Source organism: Montipora foliosa, chromosome 8 (assembly GCF_036669935.1).
Source record: "Montipora foliosa isolate CH-2021 chromosome 8, ASM3666993v2, whole genome shotgun sequence".
In the NCBI taxonomy this organism is placed as follows: Eukaryota; Metazoa; Cnidaria; class Anthozoa; order Scleractinia; family Acroporidae; genus Montipora; species Montipora foliosa.
This window is the reverse complement of record NC_090876.1, coordinates 25,986,081-26,011,080: the sequence shown is the minus strand read 5'-3', so window position 1 is coordinate 26,011,080 and position 25,000 is coordinate 25,986,081. Positions and strand designations below refer to the sequence as shown.

The following is a 25,000-nucleotide window of genomic DNA, read 5'->3' as shown; positions in this document are numbered from 1 at the left end:
TCCTTAAACTCCAAAAATTTGCAAGTACGAAATACGAGCGAAAAAAGAGAGAAAATCCGAGCGAAATCGAAAAAACTTGATGAAGATGCGATGTTGTGAAATACCTTGTGGTCAGACAGACGTTCATCACAAAAAGATTTCTTGCCTTTTCGTGTACTTGTAAACGTCGGAATTGATCCAAAGTTTCTACAAAAAAAAGCTTTTTTTCATTTTTGGCTTTATTCAGAGAGAAGTTTCGCTTCATGTCCGGCGAAAACGTTTTTAGCTTAGCAATCATTTACCATATAAGGTCAAACTAAGGTATATGAGCTGATAACCGAGACTGAGTGAACAAATCAGAGCACGCGAAACTCGTTTCAAGAGAAAACTTGATGAAGATGCACAAAAACATTTCTTGGCTTTTCGCGTACTTCTAAAAGTCCGAATTGATCCAAACTTTCCACTAAAAAAGTTTTTTTCTTTTTTGTCTTTATTCAAAGAGAAATTTCGCTTTCCGGCGAAAAAAAGTGTAGTGTTGCAATGCTTAACGCAATCATTTACCATATAAGGTCAAACTAAGGTATATGACCTGATAACTGAGAGTGAACCAATCAGAGCACGTGAAATGCATTATCCGAGGTTGAGAATTTAATAAACATAGTTATACATGGATATTTAACAATTACTTGCGGGCTACGGGTCAATAACCCATGTAAGCTAACCTTTTTTAAATGGGTGCTTAGATTTAAATAATGTTGAACAATGCTGTTTAAAATGGGTGTTGAGGCTTAAGTAAGCACTATTTGAGATGCTGCTTACACATAGATCAACAGTACTCATTCGAAATAGTATTTTTAGGGTAGTCCATTTGGGTAGTCCATGGACTGGGGGCCAGCGAAATGTACCAGCCCGTCGTCAGTTTGAATTTAACCGGGCTGTCTAGAAAACGAAGACCTAAGACCTAAGACCCAAAGCGAAGACCCCCTAGAAAACGAAGACCCCCTAGACGAATCGAGACCTAAAATATTTTATGATCACGCAATCACCCCACGAGTGATTACACATAGATCAACAGTACTCATTCGAACAGAACAGAACAGAACAGAACACACTTAAGGTGTGCGAGTCAAAAATAATCACTCGTGGGGTGATTGCGTGATCAAAAAAATATTTTAAGTCTCGATTCGTCTAGGGGGTCTTCGTTTTCTAGGTCTTCGTTTTCTAGGGGTCTTCGTTTTTGGGTCTTAGGTCTTAGGTCTTTGTTTTCTAGACAACCAATTTAACCGTTACCATTTGTAGCTAGATTTTGGCGGGCTCATCGCTCGTGACATCAAGGCCCTAAAAGTTAATCTTGGAAACAAAGGAAGTTGCCCTTGACAACATGGTAACTTTAACGCTGAAACTTAGCCTGCGTAGCAAGAGCTAAGAGCTCCCAAACGATTTTCCACAAACTGGCCGCGCGAAAGTTGGGGCAAGAGACTGAGGGAACGCTTGCAAGAAGACCCACTAGTTTTGAAAAACCCGTTCGGCCACGAAGGGGGGCTTCTGACTGGTGCGGCACAGTCACAATGATTGACAGGTGATAAATTTTCGAGCAAAATATTACGTGTTGTTCTAGCGTGACAAAGACGATTGCGGAAGATGTGGAAGGTTTTGAACCGTGTGTTGAAGCTGAGCGAATCGGTTCTCGGTTTTACACTGAAAAGGGAACAAGAACTATCAATGCGCCATCGTATTAACTGTATAGCTGTAATGTCCGTTTTGCCAACAGGATGCGAAAAAAGCTTATTTTTTCAGATGTTTGTCATGATATGCGGAGTTCGAAATAAAAGAAACGAAGAACAAGTTTCTCGATTATCATCGTGATTTCTCCATTACAAAGCATCATACGCAATCAAGTAAGTGGTTTAGGTAAATTTTATAGAAATGACAGCCTGTGATTTAAATAAAAATCTGGACTGCTTGGGCGATATCCATCAGGGAAAATTTAACATTATTTACGTGTCAGCTGAAGCCGCTATATAATTCACTAAAAGCAAAAGATTCTTTCTTTAACAAAACTTTGGCAGCGCTAATTCAGTGTCAAGGAAAAGTTTGGCTTGGTCTGAAGTAAAGGTTTCCGTTCGCTTGTAAAAGATACTTAGTATTTACGCAGGATGAATTAATAACATGCCTGCGAATCATCAAAATACATATCTGTGTCAAAATCAAGGAAGTAAACTGTATTGTATTTGTCAAGTTCTCCGCTTACCTTGCCAATGTGAGCTTCAGTCCTACATCATGAATTGAGCCTGACAAGATGAAGACAATTACGCAGCTGCCCTGTTAATTAAATCTTCTCTCTTTTGAGAAGAAAGCGGCTCCTTTGCACGGTCATGCGATTTTTTTGAGCATTTTTTCTTGCTATTTCATATACGATTTCGTGACGATTTGACCAAAAACGTACTATGGATTATCAAACAACCGAGGAGGTTTTCCTGTAATTTCCAGGGCCCGGTTGTTCAAAAGCCGATTAACGCTAATCCCAGATTAAAAATTAACCAAGGAGTTTATTTCTCTACTTCCAAATGCTCTTCAACGCTGATATTCGGCAAAACTTTACATTAGAAGAAGTTAATCTTGTAAAACAAAAATAAGCAAATAAACTTTCAACAAAAAGTTGAAAACATGAAGCAAAAGCTTATGCTAATCCTGGATTAGGTTAATCGGCTTTTGAACAACCGGGCCCAGGAGATTTAGTTCGATTCATTCGCCCTTGTCACACGGCGGCCATATTGTCCCGGGAGACCAAAAAAGCTTTGTTTTACCACGCCAAGCCTCACCCCCATGATTTCCACTGTGAGGCTTGGCGTGGTAAAACAAAGCTTTTTTGGTCTCCCGGGACAATATGGCCGCCGTGTGACAAGGGCGAATTTCGTCAACCACTTTGCACCAAGAAATAGCCAGCAAGTCGCACTGAAATCGCCGCTAGTAAAAATCGCAACTAAAACCTCTTTGAATGGTTTCATGGTCTGCTTTGGTGGAGTTTTGCATTGAGCGGCCTTACTACCCATCGAACTCTGTACGAGTTATGTTCCTAAATTTCGTATTTTACGAGCGCACAAGTTGCTTACACGTTCTGAAAATTGGCTGATGTTTTCGATGGTTTAAACAAATTCTCGGAAGAAACATAACCAGTCTTACCCGGCTGAGAAGCTGCCGTTACAAATTGAACTTTAAAATCACACTGACAAATTCTGCATTGATCGCTCGGTGTCTCCTCAGTGCCTCGGTTTGTTCTGACGGAAGTCAACATGTGTAAACGCGGTTATCTGTTATGGGCTAATTTGTGAATAAGTTGATCAGCGCGTGTCAATAAAACGTGGGCTTTTTTCAAAAATAGGGGGTCTTCTTGCAAGCGTTCCCTCAGTCTCTTACCCCAACTTTCGCGCGGCCAATTTGCGGAAAATCGTTTGGGAGCTCTTCTTTCGAACAGGAACGCTTGCTACGCAGGCTACTGAAAACTTTGTCACCAAACTCATACCATTACACCCTATATATGATACACTTTAATAACCCTACTTAAGGTACCAACCCTCGCTCATTTCCCGACCCGCAGGTCAAGGGGAACGAAGACTCTGGGAACGCGATTGAAGGATTTGTAAGTCAAAATGGCGACTTCTCATATTTGTTCCTGTGTAGGGAATTTTCGGCCTCGGTACAAACGATTGGTTGATAATATATATCCACCTGATCCACGTCAAGGCTTAGTCAAGGCAAACATGGACAAACTGATTTTTTATGCTCTTTCGTCGCCGGAAAAACTGGATAGAATCGGTGCCTACTTGGCAAAGAAATTAAACAGGGACGTGGAACGAAAACGATTTGGACTCGTTTTCATAACAGTGGAAGCGCTTGATCAACTCTTATTAGCATGTCATGCCCCTAATTTAAATTTGTTCGTCGAGAGTTTTCTCAAAATGGTACAGAAGTTGCTGGAAAGCTCTGAAACTGACCTGCAAGTTCTCGGAAGCACTTCCTTCGTAAAGTTCGCAAATATCGAAGAAGACACCCCATCCTATCATCGTCGTTACGATTTCTTCGTCTCTAAATTCAGTGCCATGTGTTGGTTTAGCACTGGAATTGAAGAAGACTGCTACAGGATTCGTTTGGCTGGTTTAAAAGGCTTGCAAGGTGTCGTCAGAAAAACTGTATCCGATGATCTTCAAGCCAATATTATGGAAGATTCTCATATGAGTAAGATTATTCCCTCTCTGTTGTTTGTCATGGAAGGAAGCGGTAAAGGAAGAGTTTCCAGTAATCAAGACGTGCACGGTGCTAACACTGACGAAGATCCAGCATCTCTCGCAGAGTCCTGCCTAAGGGAATTGATCAACAGGGCCAGCTATGGAAACATCAAATCAATTGTTAACCCTGCACTCACCCATTTTGACAAAAGTGACCTTTGGGTTCCGAACGATTTTGCTCTGAAAGTATTCAAGGTTGTTTTGTACTCAGTTCAAAATCAGTTTAATTATATCATCATTGAGAAGCTCCTTTGTCATCTTGATGAGCATGTGAAGGACAAAGCTAAAGTGAAAGCTAGTATTGTGCAAGTGTTAGCTGAATGTGTTGCAATTGCCAGCAACAGTTCCATTGGGCCAGCCGTTTTAGAGGTATTTAACACATTGTTGCGCCATTTGAGATCATCTGTAGATGGCAGATTTCAGAAGAGTTGGTCTCCTGGTGATCATGGCAACGATGATGATGAGAAAGAGTTTGAGGAGTCATTAGTGCGCACAGTGGGAGCATTTGTTGCAGTTCTCCCTGACTTTCAGAAAACAGACATCATGATGTTTATCATGGGGAAATTTCCATTAACAAATAGCAGCCTTCCAAGCAATCATATATCAAGCACAACGAGCCAAGATCCAACAAGAACAATAGAAGGTGAACAAATGTTACAAACGATGCTGCTGCAGTGTCTTTTGAGTGTTGCTCAAAGCTTCACCTCTGTATCCCTGGCCACTACTTTTTCACCAACTTTCCTCGATTCATTGCTTCATGCCACAATTGTTGATAATTTAACAGTGAGAAAGCTTGCTCATGAAATTCTGTATACAATTCTTGACAGGCATAGCAATGTTTCCAGGCTTGGCATCAGTGAAATCATGGGTAGAGCTCACGAAGGTGACTTGAAACTTGAGAGCTGCTCAAAACAGGACCTCATTTTTTTCAAGAAGAATAAGGCCAAGTTGTTATGGTATTTGTTTGAAAGTGCTTGCATGATTTCTAACTCTTTGGAGAACATCCTTGTAATTTTCTTAACACTGGCTGTTATGACAATGGAAGCGTCCTCTGATTTTGAATTGATTTCCAGTTCACTCCAGTGGGTATTTGGATTACAGGCTGCTGCTCAAAATGAAAATTTGATGTTGCCAAGTATGAATTGCTGTGCCCTTCACTCCCTTGTTGCTGCTTATCTGAGTTTGGTGGCTAGTATGACAGGAATTCAGGACTTAAAAGACTATGTTTCTCTTATACTTCAGCTGAGAGAAAAAGAAGCTGACTTTTTGACACCTGAAAGAGTGCTGAGGCCATCTGGTAATCATTTTGTTCTTTCTGTTCACAGCATTCCCAAACACCTACTTTTTGATATTTCCAGAGTTAGGGAGGGTCTCCTGAAAGCAGGATGTGACAGTCGTGTACTGAAGATACCTTATAGACATCAACCCCTTAAAGATGTTTTGAATCACCAGTTGGATGGCGAAGCTGTGGTGTCACAATTTGATAGTAAAATTGATGCAAATCCCCCCAATTCACCTGGAGTGCACCAATCAAGCCCAAAAGAAAGAGTAACATTTCAGATGCTAAAAGACATTGTCTCTGAAAAGTCAGTGAAAATGTCACATCAGAGTAACAAAACTGCCAAACATGCAAGCTTTGCAGAAATTGCCAGTGATGCAAGTGTAAGAACACAAGAATTCAATTCCAAGGTGCTGTCTGTCTTAGATGTGTTAAACAGTCCACTTCAATCAAGGGCTCTGAGTTTATCAACTCAGAGTTTGTCGTCAAATCCTGGTGAGGAGAGCTATGTTATTAAATTTCCTGGACAGTACGTCTATTAGGATGAGAATCTAGAAAAAGTGATTTTGAAATTAAAATTAATTGGGAAAAAAAATTAAGCACCTACAGTAATCATTAAAAAAACTCTAGACCTCCTGCTACATGTACACTATAGTTTCACAAATTTCAATGCTGCCTCAATTTTCTTTTGTTCTTTATAAGTCGATTTATAAATTTTATAGCAAGTGCTTAAAGTGCTACACTGTACTATGACCAAAAAATCATTTCTTGTTTTTCTTTGGGTTTCAAAACTACTTTAACCCCTTGGGTACCCTAGGATATCACCAGTTGACAAATAAAATTGTCTGGCAATAGGTAAAGTACAATCGGTTAATCTCACTCCCAGGAGTCAATGGGTTAAATAAACTCTAAAGGACCCAAGTTTCGAGTTCTGATTTAAAAATGACATTTTAACTGAAATTTTCCTATTTAATGGTCCGCCATTACTAACTTTTAGGATGGTCCCTACTATTGTTATTGCGCATACGTTCTGCGCGTCTCCAGATACTCGGATTTTCTATCGCTGATGCTCACTAATACAGGGATATTTTTGTGCGGCTTAAAACTATCCGGAGAAAGTAGATCTTAGTAAGTACTCTTGGTATTCAAAAAGAAAATTGGGGGTAACCATGCATTTTTGAGAGATAAGTAAGCTTTAATTTGAGAAAGAACGCCATAAATTGCTTTGTATTTTACAGCTTTTTACAAATATTATTCATGAATTATCTTTGAAAAATGCGTGGTTACCCCCAATTTTCTTTTTGGATTTCAATAACACTTGTTAAGATCTACATTTCCTGCATAATCACACACCGGGGCAAAAATATCTATTAGTAGGCACCGTCCTTAAAATCTTGAGAGAGTTGGATCAAGGAAAGAGTGGCGTCTCACTAGTTTAAGAATGCATAGGGTGTGTATGCGGCTGAATTAATGTCCAGCACGGGAGTTTCGCACTTTCAGACTTTAAACTTGTCTTTTCCATATATAATAAGCTGCATTTACATGCTGAAATTTTAAGCTAGAGAGTAAATGACTTCACTTTTCCCAATATCTATCCCTCTGAGATCCAGTAGGTCACTTTTGAACATGAGTAATGGCGGACTGTGAAATCCAAAACTTACACTCAAGGTGAATAGCCTTTGGATAAAAATCAAGGCTCAAAATTTTGCCAGTCAGGTGTTGAACAAACATAATTTCAAAATCTGATGGAAAAAAGGATGTGATTTTTTGATCATACAAGCAGGCTCAAGTTTAGAGAATCAATACTTGTATACTTGTCTCCAGCTAGTTTACAGAATACTTCTTTGATATTGGAATTCCATGTTATGGTTAATTGACAACTGTCAAAACAAGGTATCCACTGACCAGTATTGCATGGCCATATTGCAGGCTCAAATTTAGAGCTCATAGTGGTCAGCTGTTTTTTTAAGGAAATGGGTGGCCAGGTACTGGGTTTTGATTGGATTGCAGGCTCAAGCAAGGTTAAAACCTGGGAGCTCTGCTTTTAAGGTTTGGCTAAATCTGCATATTATTTAATTTATTCTTGGTAGAATTATTATTATTCTAAGCCGGCACTGATGGAGTTGCTTGCAAAGTAAGCAATAAACTCTCCACAAGTGGATAGTTCCACCTGCCACCCCACTTTCATTGAAAGCCCCACAAATTCAACATAAGGACCCAAGAATTTACAGGGAGCTCTCTCGATTGTGACATGGCCTGCAAAAGCTCTATTGATCGAATTTCCATTTTTTTAGTCCCCATCAGTTTACATGAACCGTATTTAATATTTCCTTTGTATCAAGCTCTTAAGAAACAGTCCTTTTCTCCATCTTTGGAGACCCATGAGTGGTCACTCCAGATAGGACAAGGAAAACTGGCAAAATCAGGACTGGCAAAAGTATGCAAGAGGGGCAAAAGAAACCTGTGATTCTCTGGGTCTCGAAGGATGTTGCAATGTAGTTTGTACCTCTGGCTTGCAAAACTGGATTAGGTGTTTCTTCTCACTATCAGTAATACAATTGATTTTTGGGTGTAAGTTTTTAATGTTAGGGTAGTATCTCTGAAACAACTGGTGTCCAATGACAGAACGCTTTTAAAATAGGAAATCTTGCAAAATACATATATAAATGTAATGATTATGTAATTTATGTAATTACGTAACAAGTTGTCCTAATGTATAATATTCCAGAAATGGTCTGCACCTTAGGTGGGCAAACTTTTTTGAGGGAGCCCAACTTGGCTGAGCAAGCGAAATCTAGGGGTGTCTGGGGTAAAATCCCCAGAAAACTTTTGAAATTTTCATTGAAATCGCTGAAAATCCACCAAATTGTGAAAACCAACACATATATATATACCACCTGTGCAAGGCTATTTTTTTCAACTAAGAACTTGGCTTTGAATGTTTCTGTGGCAACATACGAATGGTCGAAGAGATAATTGATAACCTACAAAGCTCAACCACAAGGCAACGCGCCTTACTCAACAGGGATTTATTATCAACAGGACAGCTTAAAAGAGCGTTTGGTTGTTCTTATTCTAGGGTTTGTCACTCTTTCTATTCCCAGGCAAACTCTCATTTCTGAAACACAAAGTCTCTTTTTTGACACGAGTAGACCAGAAAGTGTGGGGGCTGAAGCCCCTCTAGCCAGCCCCATTCCCTCTTGTGGTTCCTGAACTGAGTGGTCTGAATAGTTATCGAAATTTGGAACAGTAACAGCACCATCGGCAAAACTACATTAATAAGACCTTGTTACAGTGCATGTTCATAAAGGTGGTTGTAGCTTTAGCCAAATAAATGAGTACAAATACCAATCTGTTCAAGACAGCCTGATCATCAAACAATTTTCTAAAATGTAGTCAACTGAAATAGGCTGCTAATGCCCCATAAAAATGAACAACTACGTAGACAAGATTAACTGTTCTACAAGTACTTGAAACAATTGTACCGCGCCATATATAAATAGTAATAGTTAAACGAAATCGTACTCATTCAGCAGTAGTGTAAATCCAATTATAATTATAGGTATAGAAAGGGAGAAAATTAATGATACCAATAACAACATTTATCGAATTAATTTACATGAACTCAGACAATCTTATATTAAATATCAGACTGATATCTCATTAAATTTTTCCATACAAAAAATGGGAAACTTATCTATTAAAGTGCTACTGTGACAAAATTCGCATCTTTCCTGTCTAAGCCGTTTTAAGACTCTTTTTCACTTCATAATTATTGGAGGGGCCCGGGCCCTCCAACGTACGGCTACGTACGGCACTGATGGGTGATGCTCTAGGCAGAGATCCAACAAGATAGAATGAATGATGAAATGGTATATGAAATGAATCATATATGAACTGCGAATATGAAATCAAGTAAGGCTATGATCTTCGCAGTTATGAGCGTAATTTTTGCAATTGCGTCGAGAAGCCTGAAAAATTCAGGACTTCAACGGGGTTTGAACCCGTGACCTCGCGATTCCGGTGCGACGCTCTAACCAACTGAGCTATGAAGCCACTGACGTTGGGAGCTGGTCATTTGTGGGTTCTAATGGTCCCGTGAGGAATGAATCAATGATGAAATGGTATATGAAATGAATCATATATGAACTGCGGATATGAAATCAAGTAAGGCTATGATCTTCGCAGTTATGAGCGCAATGCTTCATAGCTCAGTTGGTTAGAGCGTCGCACCGGAATAGCGAGGTCACGGGTTCAAACCCCGTTAAAGTCCTGAATTTTTCAGGCTTCTCGACGCAATTGCAAAAATTGCGCTCATAACTGAGAAGATCATAGCCTTACTTGAAGATAGAATGAACTACAAATAGATATTTTTTTTACATCTAATAACCAATGATGGAAGTGGAAAAGAGATTTGGTCCTTTTGAATTTTAAAAGCTCAATAGACCTTTCATAATGGTGGCCGAACAAAATATTCTTTTGTTTTAATGCTAATAAGCCTTTCTAGCCTCGCTACCACGAGCAAATTTCAAAAGAATTTTGTTTCAAAATGAGGCTAGTAGGTCTAATTAACATAAATTACAAGAGTGTAGAGGTGGTCGCCATTTATGAAAGTGGTCTATTTGGAAGTAACGGAATCATTTCATGATTGAGATAGGAGAGAATCTACTTGTATTTATTGCACATTGAAAGGAGATCCAAAGTGGTAGCTGTGAAATTTCGAAGTATACATTATCAGCAACAAAATTTGAAATTTTTATAAAAAACGATTTCGAAAAACATTTCAGTAGGAAAATTAACGACAGCAAAGTAACATGACGTTTCGACGACTTCATGTCATCATTGTGGAATGAACAAGTTAAAAAATAAACGGCAAGGCATATATATAATACATGGGATGTGAGAAAATTAAATTAGCAAACGTTACATGAAAACATTCATGTAAACAAAAAAGAAAAAAAAAAGAAAATTTTATATATATTCATGTAAAAATGTTTTCCTATCACGGAATGTTTATGTTCTTCTACGCGTTGATGGGAGTTTGCCTTTTGGTCGAGGGTCGAGGGTCGAGGGCGAAAATTTATTCAAAATTATTTTCAAATTATTTCTTAACTTCGTCAACTCAAAACTCACAGGCTCGTGTTTACTCGAGTTTCCGGTGCCTGTTTTTGCCGCATTTGGGTCATATTTTTGTTTGTCAAAAACTTTAACATTCCCACGGACTCTCTGGCGTGCTGTCAATCAAAGCAACACGCCCAGACAATGTAGCTAGCCGGCTACATTCGAATTTTGTGGGCTGTTACTGAAAGTAGGACGGGGACTCGGGGACTCGGGGACTCGAGGACGTGGGGACGTGGAGACTCAAGGACGTGGGGACGCGGGGACTCGGAGAGGTGGGACGCGAGGACATCGGAACTCGGAGACGCGTGGGGATTCGAGGACGTGATAAACAAATAACACCTGACTTTTGCGCTGAATTGGTAAAATACAATTTTTGACGGTCAAGTGTGAACTAATCTAATATGCTGGAGAAGGAGTAGTTTCTAAAGAAACTGTGGTGCTGCGTCGGTGGGGAAGTAGTATACAAAAATTTGGTTTTATCAACGGAGTTGATAATGTAAATTGGCCACCGTACAGAGATTCTAAAAGCTGACGTTTCGAGCGTTAGCCCTTCGTCAGAGCGAATCGAGGGATTATGGGTTACGTGTAGTTTTTATAGTAGAGTAGGGGCTACGCTATTGGTGGTAACATGGCAACGTGAAAAATAGGAATATATTAGTTAAATGAAAAGCGTTCGTTAATACCGTGAGGATTAAGGGTGCCGATTTGAAAGATGAATTTTTGTTCCAGATTCTTGCGGCTTTCCGTCGTGCCTAGATGTAGGGAAAGGCCGCAGATAGCTATGTGTTTTTTGGAGTGGTTAGGCAGATTAAAATGGCGAGCGACTGGCTTGGATGCATCCTTGTCATTCTTCTCAACATCGCGAAGGTGTTCGCGGAATCGGTCACCTAGTCGTCTACCTGTCTCACCAATGTATAATTTATTGCATAACGTGCAGGTTATGCAATAAATGACATTTGCGGAGGTACATGTGAAACGATCGGTGATCTTAACAGATCGCTTAGGTCCCGATATCTTGCTAGTGTTAACAATGAAAAGACAAGTTTTGCATCGTGAGCGCGCGCATTTGAAAGTGCCGGGTTGCTCGTTAGTTTTGAGCGCGCTTCTAACTAAAAGTTGCCTACGTTTTTGTCGCGTTTGAATGAAATAAGTGGAGGTTGCGAAAAGATTCTACCAGTCTCGGGATCATTTTGGAGTAATTTAAAATTACTAAGAATGATGCTTTTGACTGCGTGATTATGAGGATGGAAAGTGAGGGTGAATGGAATTCTGTCATTCTTATCTTTTTGTGACGTTTGTAGTGATGACTGTCGATCAAATTGTTGGGCGCGATGATGGCCCGCTTTGACCACAGAGACAGGATAGCCACGTTTTTCGAAGAACTGGCACATCTCCTCTGATTTGCTGGAAAAATCGGAGTCATCACTACATAGACGGGAGAGTTTGTCAGACCAGTAGCTGATGATTTCCAGCGTCCATGGTTCATCCTTGCCTATTTTACCGTGAGAGCTCTGGGTACAGGTTTGGTTGGAATTCTGCCGCAGCGACAATGATTTAAATCAACCTCGTTCCCAGGGTCTCTCTTCTCTGCCTCCATTGTGAGAGACCCTGGGAGCGAGGTTGGATTTTCATGAAATTAACAGTGTCACACGAGGCGATTTGTTGCGGCGACTTTGTTCCCGCGACGTGTAGCAGCGACTTATCGCCTAATGTGTCCCGGCCTTAAAAATAGAAAGGGCCAGATTCTGATGCTCAGCACGCCGGAGAGTCCGTGGGAATGTAAAAGACAAAAATATGACCCAAATGTGGCAAAAACAGGCACCGGAAACTCGAGTAAACATGAGCCTGTGAGTTTTGAGTTGACGAAGTTAAGAAATAATTTGAAAATAATTTTGAATAAATTTTCGACCCTCGACCATTTACCCTCGACCCTCGACTAGTTACCCTCGACCCTCGACCAAAAGGCAAACTCCGTTGATGGAGATGGCGGCAAGTGTAACCAATATAATTTGCATCGCACAAATGACATGTCAATTCATATACTACACTTTGCTGGTTTATCAGGGGAGGCTTTTCTTGCTTGACTCTCAGATGATCAGCGATCTACTGGCTGCAGTTGCTGATTAATTGTCGTTCCGAGGTCGCCAAGTTGTCTGCCAACAACGTCTGCCGATTTCTGATCTTTAAATGGTAGGGCTGTCAGATGGTGTTTGAACTGGGTCTGTAGGATGCTGGAGGCGATTGATAGTCGATAAGCTTCTCGGGATATTTCAGTTTTGAAAATAACTCTTTTAAGTTCTTACATTCCTGCGAAAAAGGTGGCAAGCGTTTTGCACGGTCTAACATTGTTCTAAGCAGTGACCGTTTGTCAACATGGCTTTGGTAGTGCAAAAGGGGCTCATCCTCGGTGTAAAACCCTGTAAAACTCACTGATGACGTAACTCAAAGGAAAACAAAAGAGCAAAAAAACATAAAACAATAACCTAACCCTACTACGAGCTAACAAAACAAAGAAAAAGTTTCACAGGTTTTTACACCGAGGTAAACCCGCAAAAAGGAGCCCTTTATTTGTTTTCTTCTTGTAAACACGGGTTTCAAGACGCGTCGATTTTGATGATTTCCCCTGTTTCCATGCCAATGAATGGCAATCGATCATTGGTTGCTACTTGCATCGTAAATTGAATGGAGGGGTGGGCTAAATTAAGACATGTCAGAAAATCGGTGGCGTGGGAGAGGTCGCGTACCAGAGCTAGCGTGTCGTCCACGTTCTCCTATAGAAACTCGGAAGCCTGTTCTCACGCGCTAGTTTCTCTTCGACTGAACACAAGAACGCATTTGTCATAAGTGGGCCTAATGGTGATCCCATCGGACCCCATCGACTTGTTCGTACAAGTTCCCATTAAATTGAAATAGCTAGTTTTTTGTGGCAACCCTTAGTAACTCTATCAGGTCATCTTTGCTGATATTCATGTTGAGTCTTGTTGAACCAGTTGTCTTTGAAGGCTTTATTGGCTAGAATATGGATCGTTTCGTCAAGAGGTACATTTGTGAAGAGAGCGGTGACGTCGTAGGAGACAAGAAAATAATTTTCGTCGAGTTCGAACTGTTGGATTTCTTCGGCAAAATAAAAAACATCAGAGATTGTATACTCGTTACTCGACAAGGGTCTCAGCTTTTCATCTAGCCACTTTGCGAGAGCGTAATTGTAGGTACCAGATGCTGAGAGTATCGGCCGCATCGCGAGAGTTGTTTTATGCGTTTTGGGAAGGCCATACAAGTGGGCCAGGCGAGATCCCTTCCGACAGACGAAGTCTGCCATTTCTTTAGGCAGAATTCTGCGCACGACTGATTCAAGATGTTTTTCTTTCACCAGAAGCGGATGATAATATTTTGGTGGTCTCCCTCTTGTGGTTAGCTTTTGCAGGCTAACGGGTCGGAATTTTGTCAGGTTGTCGATAGATGCCTCGTTCAACAGTCAAACTTTTGTGCAAGGAAGTATTTTAAGGGTAGGGGGATTTAGGATGGCCACCATGTTTCTGAAACTTGCTGAAAATGAGACAGACAAAAAATATCACTTGATCAAGCGGTCCTTTTTTGTACTACATGCCCTCATGAACTTTTTGATAAAACGTGTGACCTAGTAATACAAAAAAACAGTAGGAAAATAAATCTTTTAAATTTATTCCAAGGTGTTGCAATTACTTATTGACTCATGGGTTCAGATTTTTTGAAAGCAAAGAGAGAGAAAGGGGCCAAGTTCAGCCCTTGGAAATGCAGATTTTCAGTTATTTTTGGATCAAAACATCCATCCTGGCGAGATAACTGACTCTTGTGTCTCACGTCACATTGAACACAGGAACTTGAGCATTCTTTTCAGGGATTGCTGGGTAAGGACATTTCACCGGTCCATTGGGGTAGTTTACGGACTACCCTGATGGGCCTAGTCTACGGACTTGGATAGATAAACTACCTTAATAAATCAAATATGAATAGTTTTGTTTTCGAATGTCATTAATACATAGAACACGTTTACTGTTAGACACATTAAATTTTAGTTTCAATTCCTGCTAACCCCAACCTATTCCTCCTATTTGGCAAAGTGTGTTACATGATGCTGAAGTTAAAAAGATCACATGTTGTGTTGTGGCAAGTCTAATTCGCAATGCGGACCTGTATTTTTATTATTTAGTGAGATTTCTCTATAAAAACTCAATATTCATGATAAACAAGACTTAAGAAGAGAATCAGTAGAATCAATTTGTAGAGGGGGGCATACAGAAGTGTCAACATACCATACTATGGAGTCTCTCATGGCTCTTTCTTTGAAACCAGTATGATACCCAAGTATATTTAACAGAAATTCCAACTAAAAAGGCACAATTTACATGATTTCAAGACCCATCATGAGCTCTTTTCCTGAAGTGTGGAGTCGTCTTTTTAACACTCAGCTTCTCAATTACTTATGAAAAGATGACAACACACAAATGGTCAATCGAGGTAGTTGAAGATGTTGGGAAGGACTTGTAACTTTGCATGCTTCCTTATAATGTAGTATGGCTTCAAAGTCTTGTATGTCTTGGCGACTTAGACCAAGGTTAAGTTTTGTTAAGGAGTCACTCACACCCGGTTTGCGAATATGACTGGCACACCCATATTTCCTGAAATGTGTCCATCTACAGGCTTTAAGGACCCATGCTCTACCCCACGTCTCTCCTATAACTGTAGCTCCTTGCAGAATTCCAATCAAACTTCACCTTACCGGTGTGCTTTTTGTTTAATTTCCAGTTTGGTTTCTTGGTACTTAAATTATTGTTGATTGTCCTCCAAATAGCTTTTGACAGAATAAAGTCTGCGCAAGTCAGCAACTAAATTTGAAATGTGCCATCGCACGGTATTGTTCAAAATACCTAAGACTTCCCTAACACTTTGGTCAAGTATTCATCGTCTCTAAACTGTCTGCAGCAAGGTAATGTCCCAAAAAATTGTCTGTGGGACCAAGGGAACTCCTGTCATTCTTCATCCTTCAAATAAAAGCATTTATTAAATACTAAAACGATGGATAGCATTGAAGGTGCAATCTGATTGGTTACTCAAACTCTGAATATCCTTTGTGGTTCATCTCCAAGCAACGTGCATGGCATTTGCACCCAAAAATATTTTAATTGTTGCTTTGCGGCTTGATAAATATCCACCACTAGCCACCTCCACTTCAGTGAATAGTTGAAGTCCAGGTTATAGATGAAAGAGAGAAGTGGTCCTCGCACTTAACTGGACAATTTAAGCAATTGTCTCTTATAGACACCTGAAAAGTTCAGGTGGCTTCAATGGAATTCAAACCCAAAACCTGTGCAATGCTCTACCAACTACCAACTTAGTGATGAAACCACTCAGATGGGGAGCAGGTCAATTCGTTGGGTTTATCTATTCCCGTGAAAGGACTCGATGAAATAAATGTACATTTGAAGTGCAGGTTATAGACAAAAGAGAGAAGGGATCCTCACACTTACCTCGAAATAGTTTTTACTGTCTTTTATTGATACCTGAAAAATTCAGGTTCTGTAGCTTCAACAGGAATCAAACCCATGACCTCTGTGATGCTGGAGCTATGAGTCCTTTCATGGGAACACAAATCTGACAAAACTGGTGTACTCCGAACTGAGTGGATTTTTCAGGTGTCTATTAGAGACAATTGCTTAAATTGTCCAAATAAGTGCAGGGAACCCTTCTCTCTTTCTTCTTCATCCTTCTCAGCAATAACATTTATCATTATTTATATAGTGGGTACACAGCTACAGTTAGAACAAGCCACTTGTTTTTTTAATTCCTAAATGTTTTTTTTCAGTAATTACTCACAATCTGACTTCTACAGTGGTGTCGTGTGATCAAATGTAGTACACAAAAATTATGACTGCTGACCTACAACAAACATTTTCTTCTTAAATCTGCCTACTTGAAGTGCAAAGCAAACGCACCAAATTCACGCTTTGTGTTTTGTTGCAGAGAACACATACTACTATTTCACTGAAATGACTATAGCATTAAAATTTCATTAGTCAATGATGAAACAGTCGCAGATTGGTAAGAACCATTGTCATGCCATGATCATCTGCTGCCTTGACACACACATCATCAGCCACTGATCCAGCAGGACTGGCAATAAACTCAACACCACTCTATGAGAAAAAAAATCAATAGCAAAAATTAATCATGGTGTTATGCAGAGCAAATGGACCCTTCTCCAAAATGGCAGCTACGGATTTGAAGGAATTAAAATTGAACTGAATGAAAACCTGATACCAGGTATTAGTTGTTATATCAGGTGAGAAAATGTAAGTTGAAAAATGAAAAAATTGTATGACTGGGGCTATATCCCATGCCCCCAGTCATACAAACATCTGTAAATTTTTCATTTTTCAACTTACATTTTCTCATCTGAACACCAAATAGGCTGAGTACATAGTGCTGGCACACGTTTTTAATTTTAACTTATTTGAATTTTTGGCCGACGTTTTGGAGAAGGGTCTTTGACAGCACTTATGTTGTTACAGGAGATCACTTGAATAAGACTGACTCTTTCTTATGGATACCTGAAAATTCAGGAGGCTTCAACGGGGTTCGAACCCATGACCTCTGCGATCTCGAGAAAATTCTTAAATTGTCCAGCTAAGTGCAAGGATCACGTCTCTCTCAAAGGATCACACACTTTTACATGCTGATGTTGGAGGCAGTTTGGAGTTGGATGGAGTTGACACAATTTCATGATCAATGCTAAGGGATGTTATAAGGTAGCTTTTTGATAGCTCACATACCAGATGGGCTCTGTCAATGTTATCCCTAAATGGAAAAAAGGCATCCGAACTGAGTGCAACACCTTTTAGGGTGGCAATCCATTCTCGTCTATCAACCTAAAGAGCAATAATAACTATTTCACATGCAAATTATGACACATCATTTCAATATTATTCAGCAAGCTATAACAAAATAACAGTTTCTCCAAGACTTAGTAAGGAGGCCCAGGCCTTTGCTATCTACAAAACAGGTGCCCAGTAGAAGCTATGTTGCGCCAAAACTAATTATGAATAATTAATTACCAAAATGCTCCAAACTATATATGAGATATACTGGTACTTTGCGGCTAAAATGGAGATTAAAGACAACTTAAATTTGGGTGGACATATGTAGTACATGTTGTTAACCCAATTACCCTCGAGCAGTTTCCCACAGACCAGTAAAATCATATGATACGTGTTAGAATACAATCTAAATAGGTGTCACTCTTAAGATGCAACAGGTTAACAGCAGTTGTAAAGTAGCTTGTGAAGGCACTGAGTAACTTGGTGCGTTTCATAAACCATACTTTCAACCCAGAGACCATGGTTCAAGGCCCAATCTGGCCACCAGCTTTTTCTGGGTAATCCCTGGTTGAACTTATCACCTGCACCTAATGGTCTGCCTCTGTTTTGTTTACATTTATTTTGTTTCACTGCCCATGAAAAACTATGCCAATGTTCTGGGACAGTTGGATTTGAAAACAAGTTAAAGACTGGGTACAAGCACACGTTTTCAGGAACTGGGAGATCAAAAGAGACAACTTTAATAAAGCACAAGGTATTTGCTGCTCATCAGGAAGTAAGGAGTCCATATGAAAAGACAACCCATCCTCCACTTCAAAAATTTACCTGATATACAAAATTGCAAATTTGCTCTGAATTGACTATTACACTGTTTCCCAGGACTTGTGGGAATAGGTCATATTTATTTGAAAAGAAAACCCAAGTGTATGCACATAACACTCGAACCTGGGAATGGTAATTAATTTAACCTGTCACCTCACCACTTGCTGCTCAGGGACAATATTCCTATAGAGTTGAAACTCCGGGTCCAAATTTTATCCACTGGTACGATTTTTATCTTTCTGTTTTTTTCTCTGCTACAACAGGTCCTGGGACACAGTGTCTCAATTTATGTGATGTACACAATTCAGAGCAAAGTAGCAATAGTAGTAGTAGTAGTAGTAGTAGTAGTAGTAGTAGTAGTAGTAGTAGTAGTAATAATAATAATAAATATAATTGCGTTCGACAGAACGCTTCCTAATCTTCTGGGTTGCCTGTTATCGTGTAGGTTCCCTGTGCACGCATGCGAAAGCTGACCCGTGTTTTTTCGTTCCATGGTTCACCTTTTCGGCGCCATTTTGAATGACGTCACAATTTCGTTGCGCAAAACATTCTGCCTCGTGCTTCGTTGTTTGTCGGACGTGTTGGAAGGTTCAAGCTTTATCATTCTGCCTCGTGCTTCGCTGTTTGTCGGACGTGTTGGAAGGTTCAAGCTTTATTTAAACCTAGTTAAAATTTAAAAAACTATCTCTGGCTAAAATGATTAAAAAACTACGAGCTTTCGACTGCCCGAACTGCAGTCTTCGACGGGTAAAATGAATGATAAGAAATCGATGAGAAAATTTAAATAAAAACGTACATTGCAAAATGATGAGAATGTAGAAAATTTATGAATATTTGTTAAAAAGAATGTTGTATTGTCCAGGTAAAGGGCACGAATTGTTATGCAATGTACGTTTTTATTTAAATTTTCTCATCGATTTCTTATCATTCATTTTACCCGTCGAAGACTGCAGTTCGGGCAGTCGAAAGCTCGTAGTTTTTTAATCATTTTAGCCAGAGATCGTTTTTTAAATTTTAACTATGTTCCATCCTGGCTGCGGCCCTTCAATATTTTCATTTATTTAAACCCTTCGTCGGTTGCATTTATAAATTACAAGTAAAAGTAATGACATTCCGCGATGACGTTCCATTTCATTTTCCTTTCACCGCTCACCGCCTGTGAATGAGCGCGTCGCCAATCTATTTTAGGATCATAGCTGATTTTTTGTTTGCCTTTTTCAACCGCCCACTTGATCTGAGAATAAGACCGAATTTTCTTGCTCCAACGGCTTATTATCTTTGTGGTATAAAGGATTAATTAATACGCCTCGATACGCTGGATTTTTCTGTTTAACCAGAGAAAGACGACGTGTTTTGAGTTTTCATGGTAGATGTACTTTAGCGATTTTCGAAAAACACCCAGGGACCTAACAAGCCTATAATATGATGAATATTGCTAACACAAATTATTTTTAAAATACAAGCTAAAATATTTCTTATTTTTACACCTTGAATTTTGATTACAGCGATGTGAAATGGCGAGGGAAAAGTTTGCTTTTCTAAGGCCCGCGCCGGCGAGAGGGCATTGTGCAATGTCACGGCATACACGAAAAAAAAGAACATATCTTCGGTTCTACCGTGCTTAATTCGCATTAAATAAAGCAAGGAAATCAAAATCCACAGAACAATAGTGGACTTTGTCAGTATGTTATATGTCTGTAAAACTTCCGCCGTTCACAGTAATGATTTCAGCAACAGACAACTATTATCACAGGCGGAGAACGCACTCCTAATCTTTGATTACTACTAGTTATAATAATATAGGAGCATTGGGGACCTATACAGACAGACTAGAATACCAAGAGGATATCCATGTTGGGCTTCAAACCCACACAATGAGGAAGACCGTGCTGTTGGGCTCAGCCCAGATCCTGAGACAAGTTTTGGATTGCTGAGGCTGCTTGTTGCAGCTTGCGCCACAACTTCCCGCATGATATTGCTGTGATTTGGGACAATAATAATAATAATAATAATAATAATAATAATAATAATAATAATAATACGAAAAAAAAGCGATTTTTTAAAACATTTAACAATAAAAAATTGCGATAAAACATTTCGTGAAAGCATATTAAAAGTTTGTAGACAACATTTCGCTAACGTCATTATCAAGTGAAAAGTGGAAGATAAAAAAATGTTTAAATACTAAAAAGACAATAGGTGATGGAATGTTCTTTAAACAAAGAGTTTTTCGTGAATGGAATCAGTCTGCGTGTTGAGACTAGGATATTGGTCTCTTATAATGTCACATCCCTTTTTACTAACGTCCCTTTAAATGAAACCATCAACATGTTAGTCGAAAAAGCGTTTGCCGTTGACTGGTTTAACCAAACTTATGACCTTAACCTGCAAAAGGATCAACTCAGAAAACTTCTCAAGATCGCCACTACTAACCAGCTTTCTATCCTCAATAACTGAAGCCTTCAATCAAGAATGCACTAGACTACGTTCCATCTTTACTCGACTTGACTTGGCAATGATTAATTCTACCATTACCAAAACCATTCAGAGTTTTTCATTTGGCACAAGAGAGAAAAACGAGGTAGATAGCAGCGTTGTGCGAGTGAGTTTGCCCTTCAAAAAATGTGTGATCTTGGTCACAAGATTGGCATTAAACTACAACCCATATTTATCAGCAAAAAATTGGAACAAGACCTCAAGCCCAGAGAAATCAAGCCACCAATCATAAATCAACAATGCGTTGTTTACTCTTTTACATGTGATCTGTGTGATTCAGATTATGTCGGCTATACGGCTTGACACCTTCATCAACGTATTGTTGAACGTTATGCGGTCGGTAAACACTTTTTGACAGCCCATGGGCATACAAGCCTCCTCAAAGAAAGCCAATTCCACATGCTAAAAATGTGCCAAGGAGAATTTGACTGTCTTGTCTATGAGATGCTCTTCATCAAGGAGTGCAACCCTAGTCTCACCACGCAGACTGATTCCAATCGCGCAAAACTCTTTGTTTAAAGAACAATCCATCACCTATTGCCTTTGTAGGGTTTATACATTTTTTATCTTTCACTTTCTGACTTGATAATGACGTTAGCCAAACGTCGAAATCCCGTCTACAAACTTTTAATATGCTTTTACAAAATGTTAGCGGTGAGTGCTCTCACGACTGCACCAACCCTGCACCACGTGATGACCGTCTCTGTGGCATTTAAATGACATGAACATGACAATCTGTCAATGCCATGTACCATGAGTAGTGCAGAATTCTTCTTTGGTGGCTGAGCAGTGGCAGACAAATGGAAAAAAGCCTTTTGACATACCTCTGTTAGAAGGTCTGGTGGGTTATCAAACAACTCTTCCCATGACTGCTTGTCTGTATCCTGCAACGGCAGTAAAGTAAAAGTATAAAGTAAATGCAGCAACCATATTTAATGTCGATAACTCCTAACAGTAATTCAACTGACAAACCTGAGGTCGATGGTGCGCTCATTTTACTCCCCCCCCTCTCCATCTGTGCTCCGTTTTACGGGTATTTAAAGCTACTTAGGCTACACTGAAAGGAAAGAAGTCGAAACAAGGATGTGAGATCCGGGGATCGACCTCAGGACCTCTTGCACGAAGGCCACGCAATAACCGACTGTGCCATCCTTGGTCCTCTATCACCTACCTCATTCAGACCTCATACAAAACATAGCTCCACTATGACCTACCTCATACAAACCGGAAGTTGAATTGTAAACACTTCATTGCCTACTGACTACTTTTAACATACCGAACAGTATGGGCTATCACGAACAAAGTGTCTGATCCAAGTCAAAACATTGGCCAAAAAAACTTAGCTGTACAGCCATCCCAGTAAATGCATGTCTGCCGATACAATGATTCAAAGGAAATCATTCTATCCATCCATTCCCTGGGATATTATCATTTATATTCTGTAGGTTTCACCTGTCCAACTGTGCCATTTACATAAACATCAATAGCATTTGACATTTCTGCTCTCTTGACACCCTGAAATGAAAAAAACTTGTATTGTTCTAAGTACCCCCTTGATTTTGTACTTTTTCGTGAAGCACTTCGGACAACACTACAAGGATACCGGTAGTTATTTCCTCCTTTAGAAATGAATGTGGCCACCAAACTGCTTAAAACCCACTATGAATGGCTTTGTTGTGCTTCCATATATCCCAGGTGTTTCTGAAAGAATTAGTCACTTATTAAAACAACAACAGGCCCAAGTTTCATACAAGCCACAAAAACCCATCAACAGTCTTTTTCCTCTACCAAAAAAAACCAAAACAGACCACCCATCTTCTGGTGTTGTGTACAAAATTAAAACAGTGCAATTTCATATACTATGGCCAGACAGAGAGGTCATTGAAAAAGCGGATCCATTGGCACAAAATGCTCAATGCCACCTCTAAAGTTGAAAACCATGTCCACAAATGTCACCATCAGATGGATTTTGACAATGTTCAAGTCTGGGGCATGAACCAAATTTTCACCAATGACTTTCTTAATGCTTGGATGTCCATTAAAGACATGACTGCTGGTAATGATCACGTAGTCATACCAGAAGACACTTTGAAGAGACACTCTCTTTAGAAAGACTGGCACTACACTCTATCACCTAACAGTAATGTTATGGTACCATAGGAAACACTGATTATTGCTGAACAAGATGCGGTCATTATTGTGACATAATAAGCTACCTTGGCAACAGGAAAGCCCAGAAAAAACACTGTATATTTTGGCTTTAGTTGCTCATATCTCAAAAACAAACTCAGTGATCCCCCCTTTTTATTGCTGGCAAGTGATCAGAAGGCCAAGATGAAACTTTCTGCAAATTAGGCACTACAGAATCAGAGCAACCTTTAAAAAATCACAGATTTCAGGTGGCTCTGAACCCATTGTACAGAATTTTTTTCATCTTGGCCTTCTGATCACTTTCTAGCAATAAACAATGGGAGTCACTGGATTTGCACAACTAAAGACAAAATAAAGGGATTATTAAGGGGGGGGTTATTACAGGACTTTCCCATTGCCAAGGTGACTTACTATGTCACAGTAATGACCGCATTTTGTTCAGCAATAACTGGTGTCTCTTATGATACCATAACATTGCTAATAATTATGCGATACAGTGTTGTAGTGCCAAACTTTCTAATAAGAACGTTACTTGGAAGCTTTGAAACTAGTTTGAGCCACCTTAAGCTATGTATACATGTAGTACTTGCTACAAGACCCCCTGATCCCATGCTGTGGTCTGGATTTATATTAATTCAATGACAAGTTACCAACATCCACAAGACTTCACCTTTTTGAAAACCATACTAAGTACTCTGGGATGTTGACGAAGCCACCTGGTTGTCAAAAAAACAAAAAAAACAAAGCATCATTCATAATAGAAATAACAGTGTTTGAAATTAAAACAAATTCCAGGTTGTCCTTGTTTCAAAAACCAGGCAACCAAATCCGTGAATGGGGTTGCCTCGATAAATCCTTTGTTGCCCACTAGGAAACCCCCTACGATAAACTGCACTTTGTGTTGAGATGCAATAAGGAGCTTAATCACTCAATATGTCCCCATTAACCCTTTGCTGACGCCTAAACCGGCCTAAACCAGCCAGACCTAGTATTTTTTCTCTGTCTAACGCCAGACGATTTTACTCGTCAATGGGGAACTCCCAGGAGTCAATGGGTTTAAACCAACGCAGACGCCAACGAGAAGATCACACATTTGCATACTTATTGGGCAAAAACAATAGCTTTGCATGCCCTGCACATGCGTTTTTCACTTTTGTCCATTTCTTTGCCGTTGTCTGCAAAACAGCCACGTGAAATGGCCATATTTGAGGTTTTATGAAGAATGTCAGCACTTGAGGATAAGTTTTCATTTTTTGGCACCGTTCTGACCAGTGTCATTCTTGAGGAACTACCACACCCCTGTCACATTAAAAAGGTTGAAATGTTCACAAAGTGATTACAATAACACAAATTTACATTTTGAGATGACGTTCTTGTTCCCATCGACGTTGCCGTAATTAATACAGAGCTTTAGATTCTAGGACGAGAACGACTACGAGTACAAGATTTTCTCATAGAACAACAGTGAGCGCATGCAAACCAGCGCCATTCTGGCGGGAAAAACAAGGTTTTGCAAAAATGTCACGTCAAAACAAGTCAACAACACCGTGGCAGTTTTGGCATTTCTCGGTCAGCAATAACAATAACTGAGCACTGTATACTGCTAACAAAGAGTAAGGTCAACCGTCTGGGTTGTAAATTATCTAAATATTTTTTCTAAAAATGGGCAGTCAAATCTCGTACTTGTCCTACAATCATCAGGTTCCTAGTGTTGTTGCTTAAGCTCCCTAATTTCATGGTTATAGAGCTTGAGTATCCTGTAGTTCTTAGTGTGTGCATTTGGATTTTTGTGGTAGTTCTCCATCGCCTACATGTTTGTGATTTTCCTATCTGACAATGTTATGTAAAAGCCACAGATATTCAAAACATGGGAAAATGCTCAGTTGCGGCAAATTTATTATTGTTATTAACTTCACACTACTATTGGACATTGACAATAGAATTTAAGTACATGTAACATATAAGTCATGTGCAGCCAGTGCTGCTTGTGATTAATTCGTTTGGTTGGGTTG

The 25,000-nt window shown here is 39.6% G+C and overlaps 2 protein-coding genes across 4 annotated transcripts in view; one reads left to right on the top strand and one right to left on the bottom strand.

The window, feature by feature from the left end:
• Positions 1–3,609: 3,609 nt before the first annotated feature.
• Positions 3,610–9,360, top strand: LOC138013381 (protein EFR3 homolog B-like). The gene has a single exon (XM_068860438.1). It carries the CDS (start codon positions 3,630–3,632, stop codon positions 6,084–6,086), a length of 2,457 nt encoding a protein of 818 aa, XP_068716539.1. The 5' UTR covers positions 3,610–3,629; the 3' UTR covers positions 6,087–9,360.
• Positions 9,361–16,460: 7,100 nt separating this feature from the next.
• The window catches only part of LOC138012946 (bifunctional purine biosynthesis protein ATIC-like), a 32,300-nt gene continuing 23,760 nt past the window's right edge, over positions 16,461–25,000 (bottom strand). For all 3 annotated transcript variants that reach the window (XM_068859888.1, XM_068859889.1, XM_068859887.1), the window contains 5 exons: positions 23,659–23,704; positions 22,290–22,352; positions 21,662–21,721; positions 17,475–17,570; positions 16,461–16,838 (listed from right to left, as the gene is read on the bottom strand). In XM_068859888.1, coding sequence (XP_068715989.1) covers positions 16,719–16,838; positions 17,475–17,570; positions 21,662–21,721; positions 22,290–22,352; positions 23,659–23,704 — 385 coding nt within the window. In that variant the 3' untranslated portion in view covers positions 16,461–16,718. The remainder of the gene's footprint in view (positions 16,839–17,474; positions 17,571–21,661; positions 21,722–22,289; positions 22,353–23,658; positions 23,705–25,000) is intronic.